The 25,669-nt window shown below is 43.2% G+C and overlaps 1 protein-coding gene across 1 annotated transcript in view; it reads left to right on the top strand.

The window, feature by feature from the left end:
- Nucleotides 1–22,610, top strand: part of HOMER2 (homer scaffold protein 2) — a 71,060-nt gene extending 48,450 nt beyond the window's left edge. The window contains exons 4-9 of the mRNA XM_064157715.1: nucleotides 4,889–4,981; nucleotides 6,560–6,699; nucleotides 8,222–8,378; nucleotides 10,614–10,724; nucleotides 14,186–14,266; nucleotides 15,640–22,610. Coding sequence (XP_064013785.1) covers nucleotides 4,889–4,981; nucleotides 6,560–6,699; nucleotides 8,222–8,378; nucleotides 10,614–10,724; nucleotides 14,186–14,266; nucleotides 15,640–15,828 — 771 coding nt within the window. The 3' untranslated portion in view covers nucleotides 15,829–22,610. The remainder of the gene's footprint in view (nucleotides 1–4,888; nucleotides 4,982–6,559; nucleotides 6,700–8,221; nucleotides 8,379–10,613; nucleotides 10,725–14,185; nucleotides 14,267–15,639) is intronic.
- The last annotated feature ends 3,059 nt before the right edge of the window (nucleotides 22,611–25,669 follow it).

Below are 25,669 nucleotides of genomic sequence, written 5' to 3'. Positions count from 1 at the left end.
GATATAAATCTAAACTTGACAGTTTGACAGGAACTAATTGGAACTTTTGGTCAGGAATTGGAAGGACTCAGTAGAACTCGACTAAACCAGAGATCAATAGCCCTGGCTTTAAATAAATAAAGCTGAAAAATGTCTCCTGAAAACAATGAATAGTAATGAGACAGGAGAAGAGGTTAGCACACCTAAAAGTGTCTGCATTTTTAAGCATATTGATTGGCCTAATAAAAGACATTGCCTGTTTCTAATACTCTGCTTCTCTTGAGATATTTAAGCATTAATCCATACCTATAGGGAAAAGCAATTTAAATTAAAAATGAGCCATTAATGAAAACTGCATTCAGTGACCTAGTAACCTAATTACCATTCACATTGATTGGGAGAACCCCGTGACTTAGAGCTGCTATTCCCAGGGTCCTTTTTCCTTCTTTCAGGAGTTGCTGACCCCCCTTTTCTTCTCTCTTGCCCTGTATTCTCAAGACATCATTCAGACATTGCTGCAGCCAAGTTGAAACAGGAATCAAAGCAGAATTAATGGTGTGTCTGGGTGTGATGAAGAGGCAGGGCTGTAAGAGTGATGATGTATTTTGCACATGAGTTGGTTAGTTAAGGCTTCTGCCAGCATTCAGGATGCTTCAATACAAATGTGCTGTCTGAGGAGCTCTAGGTAGCCCGAAAGTATTAGGGGCAAAGTTTTATGTGGGTGAGAAACCCATTAGACCCAGACTTTGCATGCCATAAGGCAACTGCGCCTAACATCTGGGAAGCACTGAACTTGATTTCTCTGCATGCATGCATGTTGTGTGTGGCATTCCCCAGGCACTGTGTTGCAAGGCAGAAAGCTCAAAGCAGTGCCTGCCCCTGCCCTCAGCATGCAGCCCAGCCCAGTCCACCTGGCTTCAGTGGTGGCAGTGCACTGCCTGTGCTAGAGCAAATTACTGACCCCTTTCTTGCTTGCTGCTGAAGTGCCTGGTGCTGAGGGCTCATCCAGAGAAAACCAGAGGCAAAGCACTGTGTGCATTGTGGGTCACAGCACAACAGTGCTCCCCAGTGAGAATGTCACATCACCCAGCCTTCTGCACACCCAGGGGGTGTTGAAATATTTATGAGACTGCTTTGGGTGGGAGCAGCTGTTTCCTCTGACACTGCCACAACTTGGCAGGAGAAGACATCAAATATAATACCAGATCAGGAGCTTCAAATGTACACATGCAAAATAACGTTCTTTAATGTATAAAATGCAAAGGAGGTCTATTTGAATATCTGTTCATTTCTCCAGGTGACAGGCTGGCTGTGGATTTGAACAGCCTTTAAATAGTTAGTGCAATGCACAGTGGCATCCTCGAGTCCCCATTAAATTTCACTGGCCAGGACTCAAGCAGTGTTGATGGGCTGCAGCAGCCTTAGACTAAAAGGCTCCAAACATGTAGCAGCAGATCTTTTCTGTGCTGCAGCTTAGCCTCACAACTTCATGAAGCATGAGAAGACACATTGTGTAATCCATGGTGAGCTGTTGGAATGGTGTTTAGTTGGCATTTCTCTTACTCCAGTGGCTTTTTTACTACTCTTGGGGAATATTATGATTATCTGCCCATGGACAAGTATGGAGGAGAGGGAAGATGAAGAGAGTAGAGATGGAAGGAAAAGGTGTTTTTTTTTTTAATTTGGTTTGGGGTATTTATTGCTCCTTGAGATTGCATTTGTCAAGCTTTGGGATGGTTTAGGTGTTACCTACCCCCCTCCCCCTTTAGAAATCACCCAGACTAGGCTCAGCCAGCTCTGGGTATTGAATGAAGCTTATCTTTACAGCTTATATTTGCAAGCAGATATTTGCAACGAATATACAGTTATATACAGAAATATACAAGGTAAAAGGTAGTACAGAAACACAACAGCTCTCCCAGAAACCTGAGTCCCCAGGAGGGGCTCCCAACCACCCTTCCACCTTCTCCCACCCCTCTACCTTACCCCAGATGTTGTCTTGTGTCCCAAGGAAGAATGGAAGGTCAGCCAGGGGGTTAGGAAGTGGGTGGACTAATCAGGTTAGGTTAGAGAGAGAAGAATGCAGCCCACAGCCTGGACAGAGAGCAACTCCCAGATCTGTGTTTGGATTCTTGCTCTTATACCTCTCAGCAAGCCTATGAGTGAAGCAGACATCATCATTGTTTCATTTTCACAGCCTGTAATCTAGTTCTTCTCACCAAAGCATTCTAGCTAGCTTCAAACTAGCACAAGCTTTCATTTACTAAACAGATTATTTCACTTTCTAACTCAGAATTTCACATTTTAGAAGTCCTGTCTATTGCTCCAATAGCTTTATAGCTCAAAGTCAACTCAGATCTTGGAGGTGGCACAGGATTTTGTGGTATCAGTTATGCGACAAATATGTTTAGGACAGAAGAAATCAGTTGTGGATAAAAAGCATCTCTAATTTGTGGCAGTGATTAGGTGTTGTGGCCACTCTCAGAGACAGCCTCAAGGTCTGGGTAGCTTCAGAAAGGGCTGGTCTGCTGCTGTAGTAATTAGTGTTGGAAGTGCTACGCAAGTTTGGGCTGTCACCACCGTGTTGCTGCACTCAGAGTAATGAAGTGAAAGACTTTAATTTCATAACAAGCCAAGTAATCCTCAGCAACTTTCAAAAACAGACTGTTAGTGAAATGCAGCAGGCGTTAATTAGCTAAGAATGAAAAGGCAGCAGCAGAACTCTATAGGCTGACTGTTTCCAAGTGTATGGGGTAAGGACAACACAGAGACAGTCTCTTACTACTGTATCTCTAACAGTCATCTTTACTTCTGTAACAACAATAAGAATGGGTAATATTTTGACTTTTAAAGCTGAATATTTGTCACTGAGAAGGTGAAAAATTATTTGTACTCGTTTTTAAAAGCCAATGTGTTAAATACATGGGTTGGTAAACCGAAGACATTAACTGGAAACTGTTGAGCAATGAGGTCATGATTGGCTTTATACTGAAGATTAGTTTTGCTCAGCCATATACACTTCTTTTTTTATTATGAGAACATGTGAAAATGTCCTTTTCTTCTCTGCTCACATCAATTTGCACAGCATCTTCTGTGTGCTTTGTGAAGATAGCTGCAAACCCAGAATTTTATAGATCGCTTCCAATTCTTTTTGTCTTTTCATATAGTCTGTGAAAAGCCCCCATAAATTTTTCATGCTTGCCATAGAGATTTATTGTAAAAGGGAGACTCAAAACAGCCTTTTGCTGTTTGCAGTGTAGATATTACTGTTGATACAATATTTTAGAAGTAATCAGTTTGTTATCTCTGTTTTGTCCCAGCAGGAGATACATTTTGTGTAAAGCTGGAGTTAAATCGCTCAAGGCAAAAATGTAATGTAGTTGTTTCTAATGGCCTTTATAGTGCTACAAAGGTAATCAAGTCGTTTGTGTGTGCAGTAACTGTAGATGCCATCAGATAGCTACCACTGCCATCTGAGAGCACCTACTTTGCATATGCAATTTCAGCTGTTGTATAGAAAACAGCTGGATTTAAGAGCTTGATCTTCATTCATAAGCATCATCACGGAGCATGGTCTACACCCAAAAATTCACTTGGCTTTGAGGATGTGCTCATCCATGGGCTTTAAGAATGATGTGAGTGGAAATAGCCATGTGGGTGCGTTATACAAAACACAGGTGCCTCCAAATATAAACCCACATTTCCATTAGACCATTTGGAGAAGATTTGTTTGGTCAGTCTTTATAGCCTCAGTATTTTACTGAGAGGGAGCATGCTAAATACCTGCTGTAAATCTAGAAGTTGGGAGGTAAGATTAGTAAGTGGGTAGTGATTCTCCCCTCTCCTTGACTATAAAATGAGATGTTGGTTTTATGTTTTTATTTACAGTTTTATTGTAAGTGTGTTGAATTATCTGAGGACATAATGGGAGTACTTTCACTAACTGTGCAATAAAATACATAGATTTGCATTTTTATTTTCAATGTGTCTTTCCTTTCTAGCATTTCAAGGTACTCAAAACACAGGCAGGCAAGACCAAGCTGCTTTAGCAAGAAGACAGTTACCCTGAATACATCTTAATTTAAAAGACAGTAGTATGTCTGTTCTTCCATCTCTGCAATTCAGTGTTTAACCCCCCCAAACACTGTTTAAACTATTCAAATCTCTGCAACTCTGGCTGGCTGCAACAATACCTGTCTTTCAGAAGTGCCAGTCTGTCTTTGGAGCAGGTGTCCTACTAAAAGTTGTAGAGACTGGGATAATTTCTTTTCATTGTCATCTTTCCTTTCTCCTGCCTCCCCCAGTCTGATATAACCCTCTTATAGGAAGCATTCAGGCCCTTTCCCTGAAGTCTTCTGTCTTTAGTTTTGCCAGTAATAAGAAAATGAGACTCGAAAGCCTGTGTTTGCTTAGGGCTCCATCATACATTCAGATACACTTTATTCTCATTTATTTCTGTGTCTGGATAATGCCTTGCTTGCACCCTGCAGATGAGCTCATTTGCATTCTTTCATTGTCTTGCTCTTAAGAATAGAAGACATTGATTTTTTTTTCCCCCCCAAACATACATCTTTTATACTTTCAGCTTTCAAAGACCATCACCACTAAGCAAAACAGAGGAGGGAGAGAAAATAAACAAACCCAGATCAAACCAGGAGGCACTAACAGCTCCTTTTTCTCCACGTTTTTTTACTGTGACCTACACAGCCACAGAGATGTCCCTCTTTTAGAAACACTCCTGTTGAAAGAACTTCCCTGCCAAAGAATTGAAATGTTCTTTTCTTGCCAAAAAACTGTAAATTGTCAGCATCAGTTGTTCACTTTTGGAGATCTTTGGACCCTAGAAAGGTAGTAAACAGTTTGATAGATGAGCAGTTGTTTTTGTAAATATCTTTCATGCTTTTTCCAGTTTGCAGAGAAATTCCAAGAAGTAAAAGAAGCTGCCAAACTAGCCAGAGACAGATCTCAAGAGAAAATTGAGACCTCAAGCAATCATTCCCAGGTCTGTAATTTAATTTTTGTATATGTATGTGTGCAGGATAATGTATTTTGATGAAGTTAAATTTTCTAGTGGCCTCTGCCAGCTTCAGGCAGCCAGCTTAAGGTATTGAAAATGAAGACTGACAAAGGTAATTGTAAGCTGCTGGACATCGGCATTGGTAGAGGAATTTTTTTTCATCCCTCTGTGGTCTTTGCCTTAATGTAGTTTTTCTTTCCCAATTAGTTCTTGAGTTGTTACATAATAACGGGGGGAAACACACATCCTTTACTTTGTGCTGTAGCATATACTTCAGGAGAGCAAGTCAGCATAGTGCTTCAGAAGTGTATGAGGTTCATGGAGACACTTCTGTTTGGCATCCGAGTAATCCAGTTTTGTAGGAGAGACTGACTTGGTGGCCAGAGAGTTTTATTGCCTAGGTGTGACTAATAAAAAGCTGTTGTGTGGGCACAGAGGCAGTGCTTTAGGGAGTGGCTGGAAGAACCTTGTGTGGTGTGTATTACAGAATCACAGAATATCAGAGGTTAGAAGGGACCTCAAAAGATCATCTAGTCCAAGTCCCCTGCCAGAGCAGGATCACCTAGAGTAGATCACACAGGAATGCACCCAGGTGGATTTTTAATGTCTCCAGAAAGTCCACAACCTCTCTGGGCAGTGCCTTCCAGTGCTCTTTCACCCGCACAGTGAAAAAAACTTCCTCATATTTGTACCATACCCTGTTCTAGACAGCACACCTCTGTATGGCCAAGTGCTTCTGTGCCCAAGGAATGCTTATAAACTGAAGACATTTAGTGTTGTCCCATCTCTTTGAAATTGTGTTATAGTGTTAGATGCATTGCATTGGGTAAGAATGGATCCTATTCAGCAGCATTCTTGGCCTAGGCTAATGTTTGGGAAAAGGTTGGATGAATTTTGATTACAAAATAATTCAGATCAGAGAGAAAAAAGCTGCTGAACACTCTTACTTCTTGCAAATAACTCTCCTTGTGGGGTCGTGGCACTTGGTGCCATGGTCTAGCCTTGAGCTCTGTGGTAAAGGGTTGGACTTGATGATCTATGAGGTCTCTTCCAACCTTGGTGATACTGTGATACTGTCCACAAGTACTGATCTAAGAAGCTGGCTTATGATGCTCATGTTTTAAAGATTTCAGCTATGGTCTCAGTGGTTCATTTTGATCAGCACCAAGCAGTGTATAAATGGCAGTGTGTTTAGAGGAAGAGTATCTCTTTCTTCATTTTTGGTTTGGACTTCTGTGCTTCCAGGTGCACACAGGTGTATGAGTTCATTATATTAAAAAGCCACACAATCTTTAGAAAACACAAGCCTTGTCAGTTAAAAGCCTTACAACTTTTATTTCTTTGGTGAGCACGTTTAATGGATGTGTTGTGTATCATCGTCATTTGTTCATTCTTAAACAGACCAGCTTTGCAGCCAAGATGTGTGTGTTTGTTACCAGTGTTCTGCCAGAAAAGCTTATGGAAGCTAGGTCCCAGCAGGATGGTGTGGGATCAAGACTGCAAAGAAATTGGGTTTTGTGGTGTTGCAGGAGATGCAGTGTTCATTTGTGTGTTGTGCTGCAGGAATCTGGACGGGAAACACCATCCTCCACTCGAGCGTCTAGCGTGAATGGCACAGATGATGAGAAGGCATCTCATGGAGGTCCTGCTGAAGCACATCTCAAGTCTGAGAATGATAAATTAAAAATTGCTCTAGCCCAAAGGTGAAGTTCCTGTAGTACCTAAATTGCATTGGAATGGCATGCTGTCATTATCTGGTGGCTAGGCATATTAACAGAAGTTATTCAAACATAATTATGTTAATTTAAAATGATGCAGCAGAAGTGATGAATGAGCAGGTTTTAGGAAGTACCTCCCAGTACCCAGTTGACAGGTAATTACCAGTTAGTTTTTTTTCCTAGTTTGTGATGAAGTGAGATCTCTTTCATTCTGCTGATGCCACCTGTTATAGCTACCTATGCTTGTGAAGTTTTAGAGCTAGAGGAATAACATCAAAGCCATGAGTGAACAATTGCTACAGATAAAATGTGAAGCCAAACTCTCCTCCTCTTTGAGTTTGTTACATTTACTTTGATGAAAATAGATATGGATATTTAAAATTACACGATACCACAAAAAGTTGAAGTGAGAAATATAATTTCACTGAGCTGCTTAGAAGTCTTAGGAGGATGTTTCTAAAGCTGTGGACAACGTCCCTTGAAGTCATATTTTTTGCTATTTGCTTTGATAAATTATTTGAAAATGCTGAGAAGAGTAATTTGCAGCTGTAGTGAAAATACAGGAATTGAAATATGCAAAGTTACAACCTTAAAATAGAATAATTCTCTACTGGGATCTTGCCTTTTCTGCCTCTTGCATATGAATATATCTGTGAATGGAAAGAAAATCTTAACAGGATCAAGGTACTCCTAAAAAGATATTTTAAACTTAAGGCAGCAGCACGATAAGCAGCATTACCCAGTGAGCAGTGCTAAGGTTGCACATATTATATCTGAAGTCCATCATCTCTCTTTATTTACATTTCAGTGGTGTAACCTATTTCAAATCATAGCCTTTGCTCATTCCTCTTGCTGAAGACATCTCCACAGGCATGTTGGAACTAGCACGTAGGGAGTTTCAAAGCCTTCTTTCCATTCACTCTCTAATCCTGTGTCTATGCTGCAGCTTGAAGCGAATGAGTAGTTTAATTCTTCAGCATTATGTAACACTTATATTTAAGGCTCAGCATTACGAAACATTTTAAATCAGATATAGATATTGCCAACCCTGTGACTTCTGTTTGGGATTGTTGTACCATCTGCAACTGTGCAGTTGCTTTGTTGCACATGTACCATGTCCCAGACCTGTGCTGCAGCAGGTGCTCAGCGTAGCACTGCCATGCAGCTCTGGAGGTGAGCACAGACTGTGGACAGCACCCAGATAAACTCCTGTTTGCACATAGTGCAGACTTGACCCTACGGTCTGCTTTGACAGCAAGACTGTTGTTCCAGACACACAGGTCACTTTCTGCCCTTGGTTTTGGCAGAGACAGACAAATTAGGGATTATGTTCTCCTTAAGCAGGCAATGGCTAGAGGCAGTGACGTGCCCCTTGAGTATTCTTGATCTTATAACAACAAATTACTGGCAAACACACAGCAAAGGTGGATGAATTTGTGGTCAGGTAAAGAATAGTGATGGGCAGGATTATACAGTGAAGCTCCCTAATGCATCCATTTTTCCTCAGTTCATCCAATGTGAAGAAGTGGGAGGTAGAGCTGCAGACGCTGCGGGAAAGCAATGCGCGGCTGACCACTGCGCTGCAGGAGTCTGCGGCCAGCATCGAGCACTGGAAGAAGCAGTTCTCAGCCTGCAAGGATGAAAATGACCAGCTCAGGAGCAAGGTAGCAGAGCATACCCACAGGAGAGCTATCTCTTCTAGTTAGCTGCTCCTGCCTTTGCTATTTCTCTTGGATTTGTGCTGCTCTGTCCTTGTGTGTGTTTTAGGAGGCAGACTTTGTCTGTGGAAGGCAGTTGCTTCCCTCTGCATACAACAGGCAGGGACGTTCAAAGAGCTGGGGATCCACAGGAGGATTGGTGCTGCCTTATCAGACGAAGCTCCCCAAATCTTGATTTGGAACATTGGTGTCAACAGGGGTTGCTGACCAGGGTCATAAGCCGGGAAGATTTTAGAAGTGGATTTCTCCTGCATATCCCTTTCAAAGCTGCCAGATGATGAATGAGCAGAAGTCATGGTTATGGCCTGGTTACCCACAGGAAACCAAGCTAGGAACCACTCAGTATTAGCAAATCCTGACGGCAGGCAGGAGAATGAGGACATGAGTTACGTTCTCAGCACTGCAGACTGCAAGCCAAGTCCTCCAGGGCTATTGCCAGGCACATCTCATCCAGAAACCTGCCAAGAGGCATCATCAAAGGCCTTTTCCCCTCTGTTACTGAGCAGAACCTTTCTCAGTAGTGTAAGACTGAGAGTGAGCAGCAGCTGCAGCAGAGAACGATTCAGAAGTTTAGAGTTCTAAAGCCTGTGTTTAGAGCACTCATTTGTACTGTCACTCAAATAATACTGTGCTGTCTGTAACAGCCCCAAACGGGACTGGCAGCAACCTGAGCATGGGGGAGCCTGGTTTCCATGAGCACTGCTTGCAGAGACAGTTTCACTGTATTAATCTGAAATGTCTTTGTAAAAGCTGGATCTGTTTTCTGCTCACTTAGATGGATCACTGCGATGTTTGGAGTAGAGATCATTTAAACTGCACCAGGATTTTTTTGGGCAGGGGAGGTTGGTGATGTTAATGTTTGCTTTCAAAGAAGGAAGGGATTTTTTATCTCTTTGTGTGTCAGTAGGCTGCAAAAGATAATTCATCATTGAAGGTGGCCTGGATTGTCTGTCAGCACTGAAAATCCACATGGGGCAACCTTTTCCCAAGGCAGATGTTCTCTTACTAGCCACATGTAATTTAGGTGTGCACAGTGACAATTCAGAGATCAAACCAGATCTGTATTCACTGCTGTTACATTAAAAGATTAAGATTAGTGGTAACATGATTTGGGTTCCTATATCCAGTCTCTTCTGAGTAGGGGAAAAGTGAGATGCTGGAACAGTAGGTTATAAAGAAATACCACAATTTGCAGTGTAGTTTTTTCATTTTTCTGCATTATTGCATAGAAGAGCTGTTTTTAGTAACAGCAACTGATGAATGTGCTACACCCCTGATAGCTGCAGCTTGGATATGAAATTAGCAAAACACTGCTTTACTGCAGCTGCAAAGTCATCATACCCCTGTCTAACCAGACCATACAGCTACACTGTGCACTTTTTGTTTACAGGGAGGTTTTCTGAGCTTTTCACCTAGATAGGTTCCTTGTTCAGTGCTCATGCTGCATCACTGCATTGCCCTGGGAAGTTCCCTCTCCTCCGTTAATTGGGTCAGAATTTTTTTGCATACTGCTCTGCCTTGCACTGACATTATAATCCCAAAGCAACACGAAGCTGAGAATTGAAGTACCTACTTTAATGAGCTGGCCCATTGGCCCGTGGGAAGTGCATCTCCTGGGAGCTAAACTCAGAGCTGGCAGGAGGAGGTATGGAGAAAGCAAAGCATGTCCCTGGGCAAGAGAACAAAGTGTCACATGTTGCTCTGAACTGATTCTCGCCCCTAAGTTTTGATGTTGTGTCCCTCATACTCTAAACTAAAACTATAAGCAGCCCCTGAGGAGGCAAAACTAGGAGCACTGGAAAGGTTTCTTCTCCTTGCTGCATTAAGAAAACCCAATCCTTACAGTCTCGTGTTGGCTTCTTAGAAGTGAAGTGCAGATTTTATGCGCAGCTCCACTTAATTTATCAGCTCAGTGTTTTGTGCATTCCTGAGTACTTACATGAGATACTGAGAAAGGATAAACACAGGCCCAGGGCTTCCCAGTGGATGTGTAAATTGGCTCTTTTTAAGGAGAGAAGCAACAATTTGGTTGCAGTGAATCAAGTCCTATGATTTAGGAAACAGATCCATGACAAATTAAAATTGTCCATGCTGGAGCAATGCCCATTTACAGCAGCTGTGTTCTGCCCCAGATCTTCAGAAAGTTGAAAAATTGCACCTAATGTCTGACATTTCTTAAAGATTGAAGAACTGGAGGAGCAGTGCAGTGAAATAGATAAAGAGAAGGAAAGAAATGCGCAGTTGAGTAGACGTCTCCAGGAGCTGGAAACAGAACTTCAGGACAAAGAACTGGTAAGTGCTGGGAACACAGGAGTGGCACACGTTGGGGTTGTAGCGGGTCTGTCTGGTTCTCAGTTAGGGTGTAGATTTATGGACTGGCAGCCCAATGTCTCAGGGTGTTCACAGAATCACAGAATGCTGGGGGTTGGAAGGGACCTCCAGAGATCAAGTCCAGCCCACCTGCCAAAGCAGGACCACTTAGGGCAGGTCATACAGAAATGCGTCTAGGCAGGTTTTGAAGATCGCTGTTGGAGACTCCGCAGCCTCTCTGGCTGCAGCCTGTTCCAGTGCTCCAGCACCCTCGCAGTCAAGAAGTCATTTCTCGTTGTTGAGGTGGAATTTATGTCCATCGCCCCTTGTCCTGTCACCAAGTATCACTTAAAGAAGACTGACTCCATCCTCCTGAGGGCCACCCTTCAGTTATTTGTAGACAGATATTTGTATCCTGTTTCTAGATTCCCCATGTCCAGCTCCTTAGCCAGTTTGATAGAGTTCCTCAGTCCCAGTTTCATGGTTTATTGTGTACTGTGACAGCACGGTTTAATTTGGCAGTGGTTAACAAACATGATACTTACATGCATACAACACTTTACTCCTGATAGAAGTGATGAAACTTGTTGCCCAAAGCCAGATGGTTGTTTGCTGACAACAGTTTAATTTGCCAGTCCCCACAGCCTGAATTCCTGTAGACATCAGGACCATCATTAAAAGGACCTAGTTTACAGTATACCTCAATGTCTGTGCAGTAAGTCCTGTATCTTTTTCTCAATGGTTTGTAGTCTTCAGCTTTGCCATTTTACAGCCTCCCTCTGATCTCAAGACTAATCCCAAGAGTGAGAAAGTGAGATTCAGTAAGAGTCCTCCAGTTGGTAATTTTTGACATAGGGGGTGATCATTTTTTTTCTAAGGAGAATGGTATTGATGTCTTGGAGCCCCTGAACAGTGTTTTTTTCCCCTCATTACAGTGACCAAACACTCTGTGCTGGCTGAGGAGAAAAAGCTGTCAGCAGATGCAGTGAAGTTTGCCATGTGTCATTACAGCATCTCTGCTGGTGCTCTTAAAAGCAGTGCTGTTAAGGGGACATAGTTTGGGAGATGGATTTTGATGCACTGCTAGAAAGATAATATGCTTTTCATCCCCATATTTCAAAGTCAAATGTCACACTTTCTTCCCAACCTTTTTGTGGTAATAACCTGTAGAACAACCCTTCTTCTCTCTAAGCTTTTTCCTCAAGATTCACATTTCTATGGTACAGGATGAACCAGTCAATTGATGGACCTGTGTCATTTAGATGCCTATCTTCTGTTTACAATGACAGTGCACTAACTTGTTTTTAGACTGCATGTTTACATTAACAGGCTCTTGATTAGCTTTAAACCACCCCTAAGTAACCTTTCTTTGTCATCTACAATTCAAAGCAGTGTGAAGCTGCTCATGGATGTTGCCATGTGAGAGGAGCTGCAGATAATCTTTTCATGTAGGAAATAGAGAGAGAGAAATGTAAAGATATGGAAACCAGGATAGAGCTATGTAATGAAATATGTGTATGTATATCATATGCTATATGCTGTGCACCCTATGTATGTACACACACTGCATTGCCCTACATATAATAAATACACACTATTGGTGAGGCTTATATATTTATATACACTCCATGTATATATAGTGTACTATGTTTATATTTTGAACTAGCAGACATTTCTTATTTATATACTTCTATATATGTGCACAGGAGATTGTATCTCAAAACAAAGGGCAAGTTACCCTATCTCCTTCCTATATCAGCATATGGGACATTGCCTGTATAAGTTATTCTTCCATTAGTTTAATATTTCCATCTGTAGTATTGCATGATTTGCCTTATAGTAGGAAAGAGAAAGAGGCTGGGAGGAGACTTTATCACACTCTACAACTGCCTGAAAGGAGGCCATAGTGAAGATGGGAGCCAGTCTGTTCTCTCTAGTTACAAATGATAGGACAAAAGACAACAGCCTCAAGTTGCACCAGGGGAAGTTTTGGGTTGACATTAGGAAAAAATTTGTTGTGAAACACTGGAACAGCTACCCAGGCAAGTGGTGGAGTCAGCATCCCTGAAGATACTTAAAAGCTGTATAGATGTGATGCTTATGGACATGGTTTAGCAGCATCCTGGCAGTGTTGGGTTAATGGGTGGACTTGATGATCTTAAAGGTCTCAAACAAAACACAGTTCTATGATTCTCTACTGATGTAAACTAAACTGGAAAAAATGAGTGGAAACAATAAAAGTAGTTGGAGTTGTCCTGGAATTACTAAATAAAAAAAATGTATAGAGAAATAAATAATAATAATAATAATAATAATAAAATATGTAGTGCTGCTTTTGGCAAACCTCAGAAGAAAGCAATATCCTCTCCACAATATGCTGGATTCTGGTGAAATTTAGGTGAGAGCAGAACTGCAGAGTATTGATGTTTCTAGAACAAGAGAAGTGGTTGGACTTGTAGGCTTTACTGCCTGGTTCTGTGAAAGATCTTGACTTAGGGCTTCTGTTCCACTTGTATTATGCTGTGAGTTCTCCTGTTAGGGAAGAAATCACCTTTAAGTAGCCAATAGATCAGCATTTCAGATAGAACTGATTTTGCTGCCTCAGAGAGAACACACCCCTGCTTAATCTTGAGACCATTATCTACATGGGCAGTTTCTGGAGGAGGATCTTGCACTCTCTTCAAGTCACAGAGTTTCTCTTGGACCTGCAAATGGCCTTTTCAGATACTCTGACAATCCTCCCGTGAAATGTGCAGACTTTCTTTTAGTCTTCCTCTACTACTCACATTGGTGGTGTTGGTGTTTGGTGTTGACGTATCCAAGCTGCTTCAATTTGCATCAGAGACAGGGATTCCCATCAAGTCATGTTGCTCTGTTCATGATCTTCTTTCAGCTAGGCCTCTCCATTTGAATTGTGATGCTAAAATCAAACACAGATTTCAGAGGTGGGAGGTTCTCAGAGGTATACAGTGAAGGAGAGCCCAGCCCAGGTCAACAGCTGTGCTTATGAGTGATGCTCATAATGCAATTGGCCTTTTGTTTTGCTGCCATATATCATTGAAAATCCATGTCTTATTTGCTACCATCTACAAAATGCTTGCCACATTACAACTCTCCAGATTTCTCTCTTACTGAATATATCTGTTGCATATGCATGTGTTTCAGGTTAATATTTCATTAGTATAATTAATGACATTTTTGCTAGAGATTGGATTAAACTGCTTTAGAAATACAAAGCAAAAAATGTAATTACATGTATTCTAGTAGAAAATGAGCATGTGTTTGGGAACACAGACATGCTATTTTGATTACTTTACATCCAAATACTGTGCAGGATACAATAAAATATGCAAAGCCATTTAATATTTTCAAATTTTCATTATGTTTTAAATTGAAGTTTGCACCCTTTTTGGTTTTTTCCTCCCTATTTTATGTCTTCAAAGGAACTGGAAGAGCTTCGAAAGCAGGGTGAAGTTATACCACAGCTAATGTCAGAATGTGAATCTGTGTCTGAACAATTACAGGTACCGTTTAGCAATGGAATTAATTTTAAAGTAGTTGATGTATTTACTTGCTTCCTTGTAACTATGTGATTCTCTCTGTCCAGACTTCAGCATTTGAAGGCAAAACAGTTCTAGTTTGTATAAACAAGAAATGCTAATTGCATGCAAAATACACTGTGCCCTTCTCAGCACAGGAGTAATTAAATAGCTTCATTTCTTTGCCTTGCTGCTTGCACAAATTGGTTTGCCAGGGATCATGTTGCATCTATCTCCTGCAGGCTCCAGGCTGTCCTGTACCCCATGTTTCTGCTGCTCTGGGCTTGTGCAGCTGCACCCCAGCCATGTGTGTTAAGCAGCACTCCAAGACTTGTGGCTAATTGATGCAGTGACACCAGGGAGGGCTTTAGGAAAATAAACAGATGAGCATAGCTGCACACCACCAGGAAAAAAGGTCACCTGAGGATGTGTTTCTTTTCCAGCAATGCATAGCTCACTGTGGCTCAGGCCTGCTCCTGGGCTGAGAGGTGCTGCCTCAAAGTGGAGTTCGCTGGGCTCCAGGAGCCCTGCTCCAGCCAGAAGCTGGGCTTGTTAAAGTCAGGGCTTGTGTAAATGCAGTAAATACCTGAAAGGAGAACAAATGTAACCAGCCTCTTCAATGAAACAAAATCCAGTCAATCAAATGAGCCACCACTCTGGTAATCTCAACTACCTAAAACCACTTGGAAAGCTGCTGAGGAGTACAGATGCTGACACTTGTTACAATGTGGGGTTTGTTTGATTCGGCATGGTGAAGTTTGTCATCTGTGCCTTGTGGTGAGAATAAGCATCTCCTTGCTCACAGTAGGCAGAAGAGCTAATGAGAGGGGAAGGTGATGGAATAAACTGCATCAGGGGAAGCGTTACGCCCTCTCTCTTGCCCGAGTGCTCACACCAAGTGGAACTTTAAGAAAAATACCAATAAATCCATAAGTTCTGAATAAAGCAATATTACTCCTCAGGCAGTATTTTCTGAGCTTGTTTTTCAAGCTTAAAGCACCAGAGATAATTCTGTATGTAATCGGTGGCACAGTGTCTAATTCTGCAACTGTGGCAATGACAGAAATATATGCCCAGTGCAGGAGTTAAATCCATCTGAATTTCAAGATATCAACCAAATGACAACATCTGATGCAAAGCATCTTTTCCAGTTAATCTGTGTCCTTTCCTGCGTGGGCTTTCTTTCCTTTTAATCTGACTAGCACATGTCACTTGCTCTCCAGAGGTGCCTGTGTTAATCGGTGTGTGGAAGTAGAAGGAAACTTCCACAGCCCAGCTGTCATTTGTTGCTTTACCCTACTAAATGATGCTCATCCTTCTTCTCTACGATTCATCTTACTGTCTCTTTTGTCTTTAAGGCTGCAGAGAAAAAGAACAAAGATCTTGAAGAGAAAGTCAGACTCCTAAGGACGGAAGTTGAAGAGAGCAAACATAGGCAGACCAACCTCAAAACTGAATTAAAGAATTTTTTAGATGTACTAGACGGGAAGATAGATGAATTACATGACTTCCGACAAGGACTGTCTAAACTTGGCGTTGACAATTAGATGGCAATAGAGTTTTGGGGTTGCTTTTTTTTTGTTGGGGGGGGGGGGGGTAATCTAGGGTCTGGATGTTTGATGTTTTGTTGATCCCAAACATGTGTTTTACAAAAATATAACTGAAACGTTCCACTTGTTCGCATTGTTTTTGTACATAGAGGCTGAAAATTTGCTGTGGGGGGTTTGGGGGATTTTTGTTTGTTTGTTTATTTTCTGAACCAATCGTGCTGCTCATTGGATTCTGTTGAGATTAGAAACTTTATATATTGCTGCTCTGGCTTCGTGAGGTTGGGAACAGGTAGAGAGTTCTGTCTCAGGAATCTGGAACTAGATCTACCTTAAAATGAATATGCAGTTAGTTGTTGCAGGGACATTTATATCTTTCTTAAGGGCTGTTGCAACCATAGAAACACAAGAAAAAATAAAAGACTTTTTCTTGTCGGGACTGCCAGCACTCCTAGTAAACCACTGTTAGTCCTTGGTGGAGCAGAGAGAAGATTAGCTGGAGCTCCTGCAGTTTGCAAAATGTGCCTGTGCTGAGCTGCAGTCAAGTGAATCACATCACACGGATGCCAGTATCTTTAGGGACCATGTCAATCAGGCCTGACTCACCAAAAAAATGGAGTGGATTTCTGCTGGTTGCAGATGGTTCCCTGGACCCATACAGCACAAAGTCAACAATGTAGAAATTAATTTTGGCTCTTCAAGTCATGCATCTTGCCCAACAGAAGAGAACAGAGGCAATCTTGCTTAGTGAGATCATCTCTCTTTGGCCTTCAGTTTTGAGCCCACGTAGTTCCGTCATTATGCACACCTCTGAGGAACACCCACCTGAGTCTTTGAGCCCAGGTGCTTGTTTTAAAGAGAGGCATGTCACTGGTTTGTACACGGGACACGCGCGCTTCCCTGCGGCTCCAGCGCTCTCGGTTGACTTCTGTGGTAGCGAAGGAGACGTTGGCCTGAAAAGCAATATAAAGGTCACTAGAAGGTGCTTCTAGAAAGTAAGCTCCTGCCCAGGAGACTGGCAGAGTCATGACCCCATGAAATCAAAATCCCTTCCTATGATTTCTGCATTCTCACCTCACGCATCTTTGACAGTAGAATGGGAATTGGCCATCAAGTTAAGCCTGTCCCAAACCGCCTGCTACTGAAAAAGCAGAAGTACAGTTATGTTCTCAGAATGATTATTCAGCAGCTCTAAATATCTGTCAGTAAATGCAAGGTGACCTCTGGGTTTCAGCTAGAGGGAAGTTCACTTCTTCACAGGCAGGGGTGTAAGAAGGGTCAGAGGGGAGGATTCAGCCCAAATTTTACTCCTGCTCCTAGGACTGCCTTCGGCTTCTTTCTCTCCTTTCTCCACAACGTGGTTTGAGAGTCTGTTTACATGGGATTTGAATTTATCCAGGAAAGAACTTTTATTTACATGATGCTTTTACTTACTTAATTCAGGCAAAAGCTTAGTTAAGCTCCATGTTGGTGCATTCCACCTGTGCTGATAGAAAATGTCCATGCTTCTAAAAAAATTTATTTAGGAGCCTTTTTATTTTCCCAGCACATCTTAATTATAAGAGTGACCTTTAAAAGAAGTGTGGGTTATAAATGAAACATGCATTGAGTGCTTTTTGTACATGGATATATAATCCCCATGCTGGAGACAGCTTCTGTTTGTAGTTGTCCTTTGAATTTTCTCTTAATGTGTTGCTGTGGTGTTATCTTCACTGCCTGTTTTTCAGATTGGGCTTTGCGTGTGTTTGCTTTTGCTCCTTTTAAACAACAGATGTGGAGCTGAGACCTTTCGTAACCATTTATATCTCTTTAAAAAAATAATCTGCAGGCTGCTGATATTTAAAAACAAAAATCAGGTACATAGCAAGTAGGTGTGTGAGAGTTAGACATTGCCAGCATGGAAGAGTCAACAGTTGCATAATATAGGGTTAGGTCAGACTTCTCCAAATCGAAAATGACATCAGAAACTGCATGTGGCTGTGCACAAATAATCACTTTTAGTCTTCTTATTCAGTAGCAAGTCAGACAGACACCATCACTTAGCACGCAGCTTGTTCTGATTCTCCTCTAGGAGCTCCAGAACCTGCAGCCAATCTCTGCATCAGCTGGGAGCCAGAGGATAACACAACTGAAAGCAGCCAGCAGTAGAGGTAGTTGGGGTCGTCCTCATCACAGTGGTTTATTGCATTCACAGTGAGGACCCTACTCCATCTTCTGTTTCCTTTCTTCCACTGAGCAATCTTAGGGCTTCCTCCTTGGTTTTTAATATAAATGAGCATTTTTAACAGGTTTGTAGGTAGAGGGATGCAAAAGACTTGGTGAACAAATTATTTTATTAGGGTTAATGGTGATCTTTTTCTTTTCCACTTCAGTCAGGTTTATCTTGGATCCAGTTCTTCAGGGGTGTAATAAAATCACTCTTAAATAGTGAGAAAAGCGTTTCTATGGGAGTGCATTGATTTAACAGAGGGCGTTCAATGCCGGTGCATTAAAACAGTGTGTGGCTCTGACAAAGGTAGATATTTCTGGGTGCTTTGTACCCATCAGAAGAACAATGGGGATGTCCTTGAAAAATCTGTACCCTATCTCTTCTGGTCTTGTCTCCAAATGTATGTTTTTCTTACCAGCTCTTGCTCTGATGTTGTTAGGCATGCCTGTACACAGCTATATGCTGTGGGAAATGCCATTCTTCAAGCATCCAAGATCTTGCTAAAATTATCTTCTCTCTCTTTTTTCCCTTCCCAACAGCAGTAAGTTGAGAGCTTCTATGTATAATCACTTAGAAACCTCCCCCAAACTCCACCTCTTTTAGCGTTTTTGCCTCTTTCATTACAGTTTTCCTCTTCAAAAGCCACAAGCTGTGGTGTATGCTGGTTTAGACACCAGCTCCCCTCTTAGGCCTGGCCCAGTCCCCACCCCAGAACTGGAGTTCCATTCACCTGCTGAGCAGGCACCACCAGTGTCACACTCTGCTTATCCCTTGTTGCTCTGTGGTGGCCCAGCAATAACCGCTGCATGCCAAAATGTGAGCCCCATGCTGCTCCTCAGGGACTCATCCTGGCATCAAAATGCCTTCTCCCTCCTGGTGGGAGCTCCAGGGTGGCCAGCCTTCACCTGTACTGTCCTACAGATGCATTTGCTCTTTGTTTTCCATACGTTGGGGATTCAGCCCACACCTACGTGCACCCTGAGCTGTGCTCAGCTGACAAGCCTTACAGAGGGCCTCAAGCACTGCCAAGGCCAAGAAATGATCATCTCTGTCCAAGAGAGCATCCACAGAGCTTGATTTTATTTGTTCTTAAAATAACAAACCCTGTTCTCCCCATGCTATCAGTGATGAAGTAGGTCACCACCTCGTTGCCGTTGAACCTGAGTGGAGGTGTCTTTATAGGAGCTTGTTCTCACCCAGGACAATCATGAGTTTCCTTCCTGGATGCAGATTTCTCCTTCTCTAAGTGGTTGATGGCAGGATCTGTCCTACCTCAGTTGCATGGTCTTTCTTTAGTATAGGTCTTGTGCCTGGCACTTCCCATGCCCATACCTTCTGGCCACACCGCCATGGATCCTGCCACACCACCCCTCCTGCCAGCCTGACCCTGGGGGCATTGACAAGCTGGTGGGTCTGGGAAGGAAAATCTGTGCTGGTGTCTTGTGACACTACCTTGAAATGTGTCTTGCTGGCTTCTGGGCTTCCCAGTGAAATGCTCCTTCAAAATGGTGTTAGAGCTGCTGAATAATAGTAGGCTTTGTGGGGCTTTTTTGGTGGCTAGAAAGAGAAATAAAGAGGTCTACTTTGTATTAGCACAAAACCTGAAACTATTCAGTGACCTGAAAATACACAGAGATAATTGGTTCAAAGGGGAAGGGTGTTCCATTAGATATGTTATTTCACATTGACCTCAAAAGTTAAAACTGAAACACTGTTCCACATCACAAAACCTAATAGGTTAATCTTTTGCTTTTTCTTCTAGTTGGCTGTATCTTTGCTGATTTTTACTCAACTTTCCCAGTAGTTTTGTTTGGCCTGAAAGTGCATTTTCAGCAAAATGAGCCTGTTCCAGTGTTCTGTCCACACCTAGTTATTGTCTCCTTTCCTGAGTGATCTCACTGAAAGAAAGCTATCTTTTCTGCCAGCAATTCATTGCCACCTCTCACTTTCTATATCCTAGTGTTCCAGAGATGTGCTTCTGAAAAAAATGGATTTACACTGGGTGCAGCTCTGCCCAGAAAACAGAAGTTATTTAGACAATACCTTTTTTTTCCAGATGAATACCTGGGTTTATTTTTGTGTGAGTGATTTAGGATGAGCATTTTGAAAGCTGCTTAATGGACTAAGTAGGGTGGGAAGAGTTTCTGTTGCTCCTTGTGCTGTCCCTGCCATTGCCATCACTTTCAAGGGACATCATCAAACCATTTGTGGTCTTGAGGCAGGTGCTCACCCTGCACTCATCTTGTGCTTGGTCAGTGGCTTACTGGGCCCATGCCTCCCCCTCAGCAGGGCAAAATTGTCTGTAGGCTTCTGCATTCTTCTCTGTGTTGTTCAGTTTGTTTTCCCCCAAGTGTTAATTTTTTCCTGTGTTAGTTTCTTGCCACCTGCTTTGTAAATGACTGAAGGAAAATTCCACTGCCTTGTAGTGGTGGGAGTTCCTCAGCTACAAGCCTGTGCTCCTCGCTAGGCTCTTCTGAATAGTTATCTCTGCAAAACCCTCCAGAGCATCAGTGGCTTGTGAGGAGTGCAGTGCTGTCTTCCTGAGCCCAGGGATTAACAAAGATAAAACACCCTGCTCAGCTTAGTGGGCGACTGGTGCTGACTCCTCAAGGAAGGGATGTAAGGGGTAGTCAGCAGCAGCAGCAGCAGCTAATTCTGATGATCCTTTCAGCAGAAGCTTTGGTGACTAATGTGCTCTGCCCACGGGCTGTGCATTTGCCAAAGGTCTAGGATGGCCACACTGATCTCTCAGCTCGCTCACCTTTGTCCAGGCAGTTCTGGGCTTGTCAAGCCAGTAACTATCAAAAAGTCCTCAGCATATCACAAAGGTGACAATGTGAGGGATGGGAGGTGAATGTCCACATGCACTCAGGTGAGCAGGGCGAGAGCATTGCAGCGCCAGCACTGGTTTGTCGTTGGACCCTTTCAGCTGAAAATAGGAAAAGCTCTTGTCATCCTGCGTGGGCACAGCAGTCCCAGAGACCTCGCAGAAAGGCAGCTTCAGCTTTTGGGGTGCTGCAAGGCAACAAGAACACCCAGGCTGTGCTGGTGTTGGCTCTTTTGGGGCATAATTTAGCCACAGTAAGACACAGAACTACCCTAAGGCAATTTTTTCATTCCACAGATCATGCTAAACGAGCATCTGTGCGTGAAGCAAGCCAATATTTAGCCACAAACCATTTGACCCAGACACACTCCCAGATGGAGAGCCCTGGCTGAGGCAGGCTGGCCAGGGCTGCCCTGTGGGGATTCCCCTGCCTGGGAGCTCAGCAGCGCTTTAGGCTCAGTAGTATAATATAAACGTGGCCGTTACATGAAGCCTGCACATCTTCAGTGCCATCCTCTGTGGTAAATGATTAGGTACCCGAAGTGAAATACACAACTGAGGGACGAATGATAAATGTGACAAAGGTGCTTCCCAAATGAAGGCTCCCCTGCAGGCTGTACAGAGCTGGTCCTGTCTGGGAGGGCTTTGCTTGCATCCCTGGGGGATGTTGGATGTCTGACCTGTTTGGGTTTCTTCTGTGTTTTGTCTTAGCTCTTCTTGGTTTTCTTACTCCTTTTTTTTTTTTCCTTTTAAGTAACCTAAACATCCAGTCTTCGCATGAAGGTGCCTATACCTCCAACAGTTTTATATGCACACTTGGAAATAGATTTCTTTTTCCTTTCTGGTCATTTAGTTACCTAATAATAATGGTACATACAAGAAAGGCACTTGAGGAAAAAAAAATATCTGTCTGCTGTTGTATTTTTGTTTGGGTCTTTTTTAACACTGGTCAGCAATAATTATTTTAGCCATATATTATCTCAAATGACTGATGATGTAAGATTTGTGAACTAAGCTTCTAAGTTTGCAGTAGGCTGATTAATTGGGTATGTGAAGGGAGAGCTATGCTCAAGGGTGGGGTGGGGGAAAGAGTATTTTGCAGCATTTAGATATTTTCATTTAATTGCCTAATAGTGACCATGGACATGATACTCTCTACAGCTCATCGTGGCTGATGAACAAAGCACATTGTTTTTAACATGAATATATCCCTTGTAGTTGAAAGTTCTGGGAGTGTTTTAGTGTGGTCTGCTATACCAAAATGGTTAGATGGTTATGAGATTTTAGTACTGAAGATAAGCATACGCCCTGTTTTTAACTGTTTCATGTACAGTTTAGTGAATGACTGACAATTTGTTGATATACAACTGTGGGAAAACACTGCAGTGCTCTCAATGTATGTTTTTATTTGGGTTTATTATGTTTAGTACATGGTTTAATGAAAACTGAAGTGTTTACTGCAGTTGGATCACAATGTAAAAACATCTCTTACCTCATCATTTTGTCTGCTGTGGATAAGTACTTTCCTCTTCTTTTTTTTCCCATTCCTTTTCTTTCCCAATTGGCCATACACAGTCAATGTTGACCTTTAGACTCCTAGTAGCAGTCAATGCTGGGTTTTATATATATAAAAGGAAAACTTGATTTTTTTTTTCTTTATGAACTTATTATATAACTTTGTGATTTTTATCTGATTTTATTGTAACATAAAGTTGTTTTATGTAAAAATATATAGTTTAAGTAAAATCTCTTGTCTTGCTGTCTTCATTGACTCTGGAAAACTAACAGCCTTGTGACTGCAAATCTGAACTCAGGGTAGTGCTGGCCTCTGATAAGAAGAGCATGAAATGTGTGTGCTGAGAAAGGCCTGTCACTGGGAGAAGGCATTCTGGGGGCTACTCAGGACCAAAACCCCAATTGTGGCTCCTGTAACTGATGTAGCAGCCCCTGGTGGCAGCTACAGCTGGTGTTTTCTCTGCAGGAACTGCCTAGGACTCAGATACCTCTCAGATAATATCCTGCATCAGCATATAATGATTAGTAATAGCCCTTCCAGAAGAAACTGTTTCCTAAAGTCCCTAGTGCTGTCCAGCAATGTAGTCCATACTCAACCACTCATCCCTGGCAGGCAATAACAGCCAGCATGTAATGACACTCAGCACTGTCCTGTTCACTGCACAGAAGCAGGGTTTGCTGCACCAAGCCAGGCTTTTCCAGAGGAAATAAGGTTTGAAGACTGTTAAGTGGCCAAGGCTCATTGTGCGTTTGTCCCCCTGGGCTACAAAGGCTCCAAAAGTCAGTGAGTGAGAGGTACATTTGCCCCAGGAGCCATCAACAGCGCTGAGAAGCAGCTCAGCACATTCTGGCAGTCCCTGAACAACCAGCAGCTATGAAAGCAGCTTACGTGTACTCCAGTAAAATACAAGTAACAGCCTCTAACTCGTAACAGTTCTAGACTTCCAAAGCTTAGCATAGAAGCAGTACCTGTGTGTGCATCCCATCACCCGCAGCTGGCAGAAACAGGCCCCCCCCAGGCTGTGTTTGCATTTGCCAGCGTTAGCAGGCATGCCTGCAGCCGTGCAGGGGAGCGTGGCCCATGCCAGCGGCCGTCCGGAGCTGCCTGGTCAGTACAGGCACATCGGACACTGCTCTAAGCTGATGGCCTCGTTCAGTCCGGGGGCTATGAGCACGGAGTTAGGCGGTGGCCCGTGTGAGGCTGCTCCTCACGGGCTGCTGGCAGCGCAGGTGCCCGCTGCGCCAGGAGAGAGCCTGGCCCAGAGCCGCAGTGGGTGATGCTGGCAGCAGGGGACACTGCCGCTGCCTCTCTGCGCTCTCTTCATGTTCACCTTTGCCTGCACTCCTAGCAGGAGGCTTGGGGAGCGTCCTCGAGGGGGGCTGTTAAACAGCAGTTTTGCGATGTATCACCCTGGGATGTCTGAGGAAAACATGAGCTGAAGGGAAATTGAGTTCAAGTTTGATGGCTGACACTTGAGCAGCTGAATGCCCCTGTATGTAGTCCTTTGGGTTAGCTTGTGTTCCCTTCCCAGCACAGAAGCCAGGCCCTAATTTCATTGCTTCTGGATGAAAAAACCCCACCATGGCACCCCAGAGAAGTCTAGAACAAAAGCAATATAGTGAACGAGCTTCCCCGAGCAGGAGCAGGCTCAGCCTCTCTGCAGCACCTGTAACTGGTGACAGGGCTCAACCTGCATAACATGGACCATTATTTTGTCCCATGTGCTTCAATGCTTTTACAGCTCTGCACTCTTCATCTAAAGGCATGTCTGCACCAACAAGGGAAGGAAAAAAAGGCTGTGTTAATTATACATTACTCTCTTCACTGTCTCCCCACTTCCTAGAAGATTTGTTTATTAAACATACTGAAATGTGCCTACATTTTCTTTTATTTCTTTTTTTTTAATCATCTCCTTAAAAAGTATCCAGAAGCTTGTAAATCGTTTTAATTATTTACAACATTAAATACATAGCATTGCAAAGCAGAGCAGAGCAGCAACAGGAGTGATTCTGATCCATAATGGGCTCGCCTGCTCCTGTGAAGAGCTGGGATGTATATGCTAGGTATAAAATATGGCAACAGCAGCTGAAAAGGTAAAGCCAGGCAATGAATGGAGCTCAGACTGAGACTGGCAGCTGTGCTTCAGCCACTGAACTGACTGCAGCAAAGACCAACCATCCTTCTAAAGCACATTAAAAAAAAAACCCAAACCCTTCCAGGTGCACTGCCAGGTTTGATTTCAGCAAGTGACACTAAAAACGGCCATCCAAAGACTCACAAAGCAGCTCTGCAAAGGTCATGCCAGTAACCTACAACACAACTTTCCATTTCATCATTTAACACACGTCACATCAGCGCTGCCAGCTAGCTGCCCCAGGCTCTGAAGATCTGAGACCTGGTGAATTTTAAAAGCTTGGCTAACCTTTGCAAGGCAAACATCTCTGCTCTTACTGCAATAATGCATTGCTGGGAGCATCTGACAGATCGTGGAAGCAGAGTGATACTAAACTCTGACCTCTGCCTGCAATTTTTTCCAAAGATGAGTCTCTGTGCTATGAAAGCCCTTTTGGGTCTTAACACTTCCCTTTAAAATGGAATCTATTTCAGTAACTTTTCAGAACTGTTAGGTCTCCTCAGACACACTGGCTGAAATTGTATCTAGCTGGAAATGGTGGGCATCCATTTGGGAGGAGCAGGGAGGTCATTCTGCCCCTGTACTCTGCACTGGTTAGACTACACCTTGAGTGCTGTGTTCAGTTCTGGGCCCCCCAGTTTAGAAGGGACGTTGAGATGCTTGAGCATGTCCAGAGAAGGGCAACGAGGCTGGGGAGAGGCCTTGAGCACAGCCCTACGAGGAGAGGCTGAGGGAGCTGGGATTGGTTAGCCTGGAGAAGAGGAGGCTCAGGGGTGACCTTATTGCTGTCTACAACTACCTGAGGGGTGGTTGTGGCCAGGAGGAGGTTGCTCTCTTCTCTCAGGTGGCCAGCACCAGAACAAGAGGACACAGCCTCAGGCTGCGCCAGGGGAGATTTAGGCTGGAGGTGAGGAGAAAGTTCTTCACTGAGAGAGTCATTGGACACTGGAATGGGCTGCCTGGGGAGGTGGTGGAGTCACCGTCCCTGGAGCTGTTCAAGGCAAGATTGGACGTGGCACTTGGTGCCATGGTCTGGCCTTGAGCTCTGGGGTAAAGGGTTGGGCTTGATGATCTGTGAGGTCTCTTCCAACCTTGGTGATACTGTGATACTGTGATACTGTGGGTTGAAAATAAAAGAGACATTAAATGTGGGCC

The sequence above is a fragment of the Pogoniulus pusillus genome, chromosome 17, assembly GCF_015220805.1.
Source record: "Pogoniulus pusillus isolate bPogPus1 chromosome 17, bPogPus1.pri, whole genome shotgun sequence".
Lineage (NCBI taxonomy): Eukaryota > Metazoa > Chordata > Aves > Piciformes > Lybiidae > Pogoniulus > Pogoniulus pusillus.
Note: the sequence above shows the minus strand (reverse complement) of the source record. Positions and strands in the feature narration are given on the sequence as shown.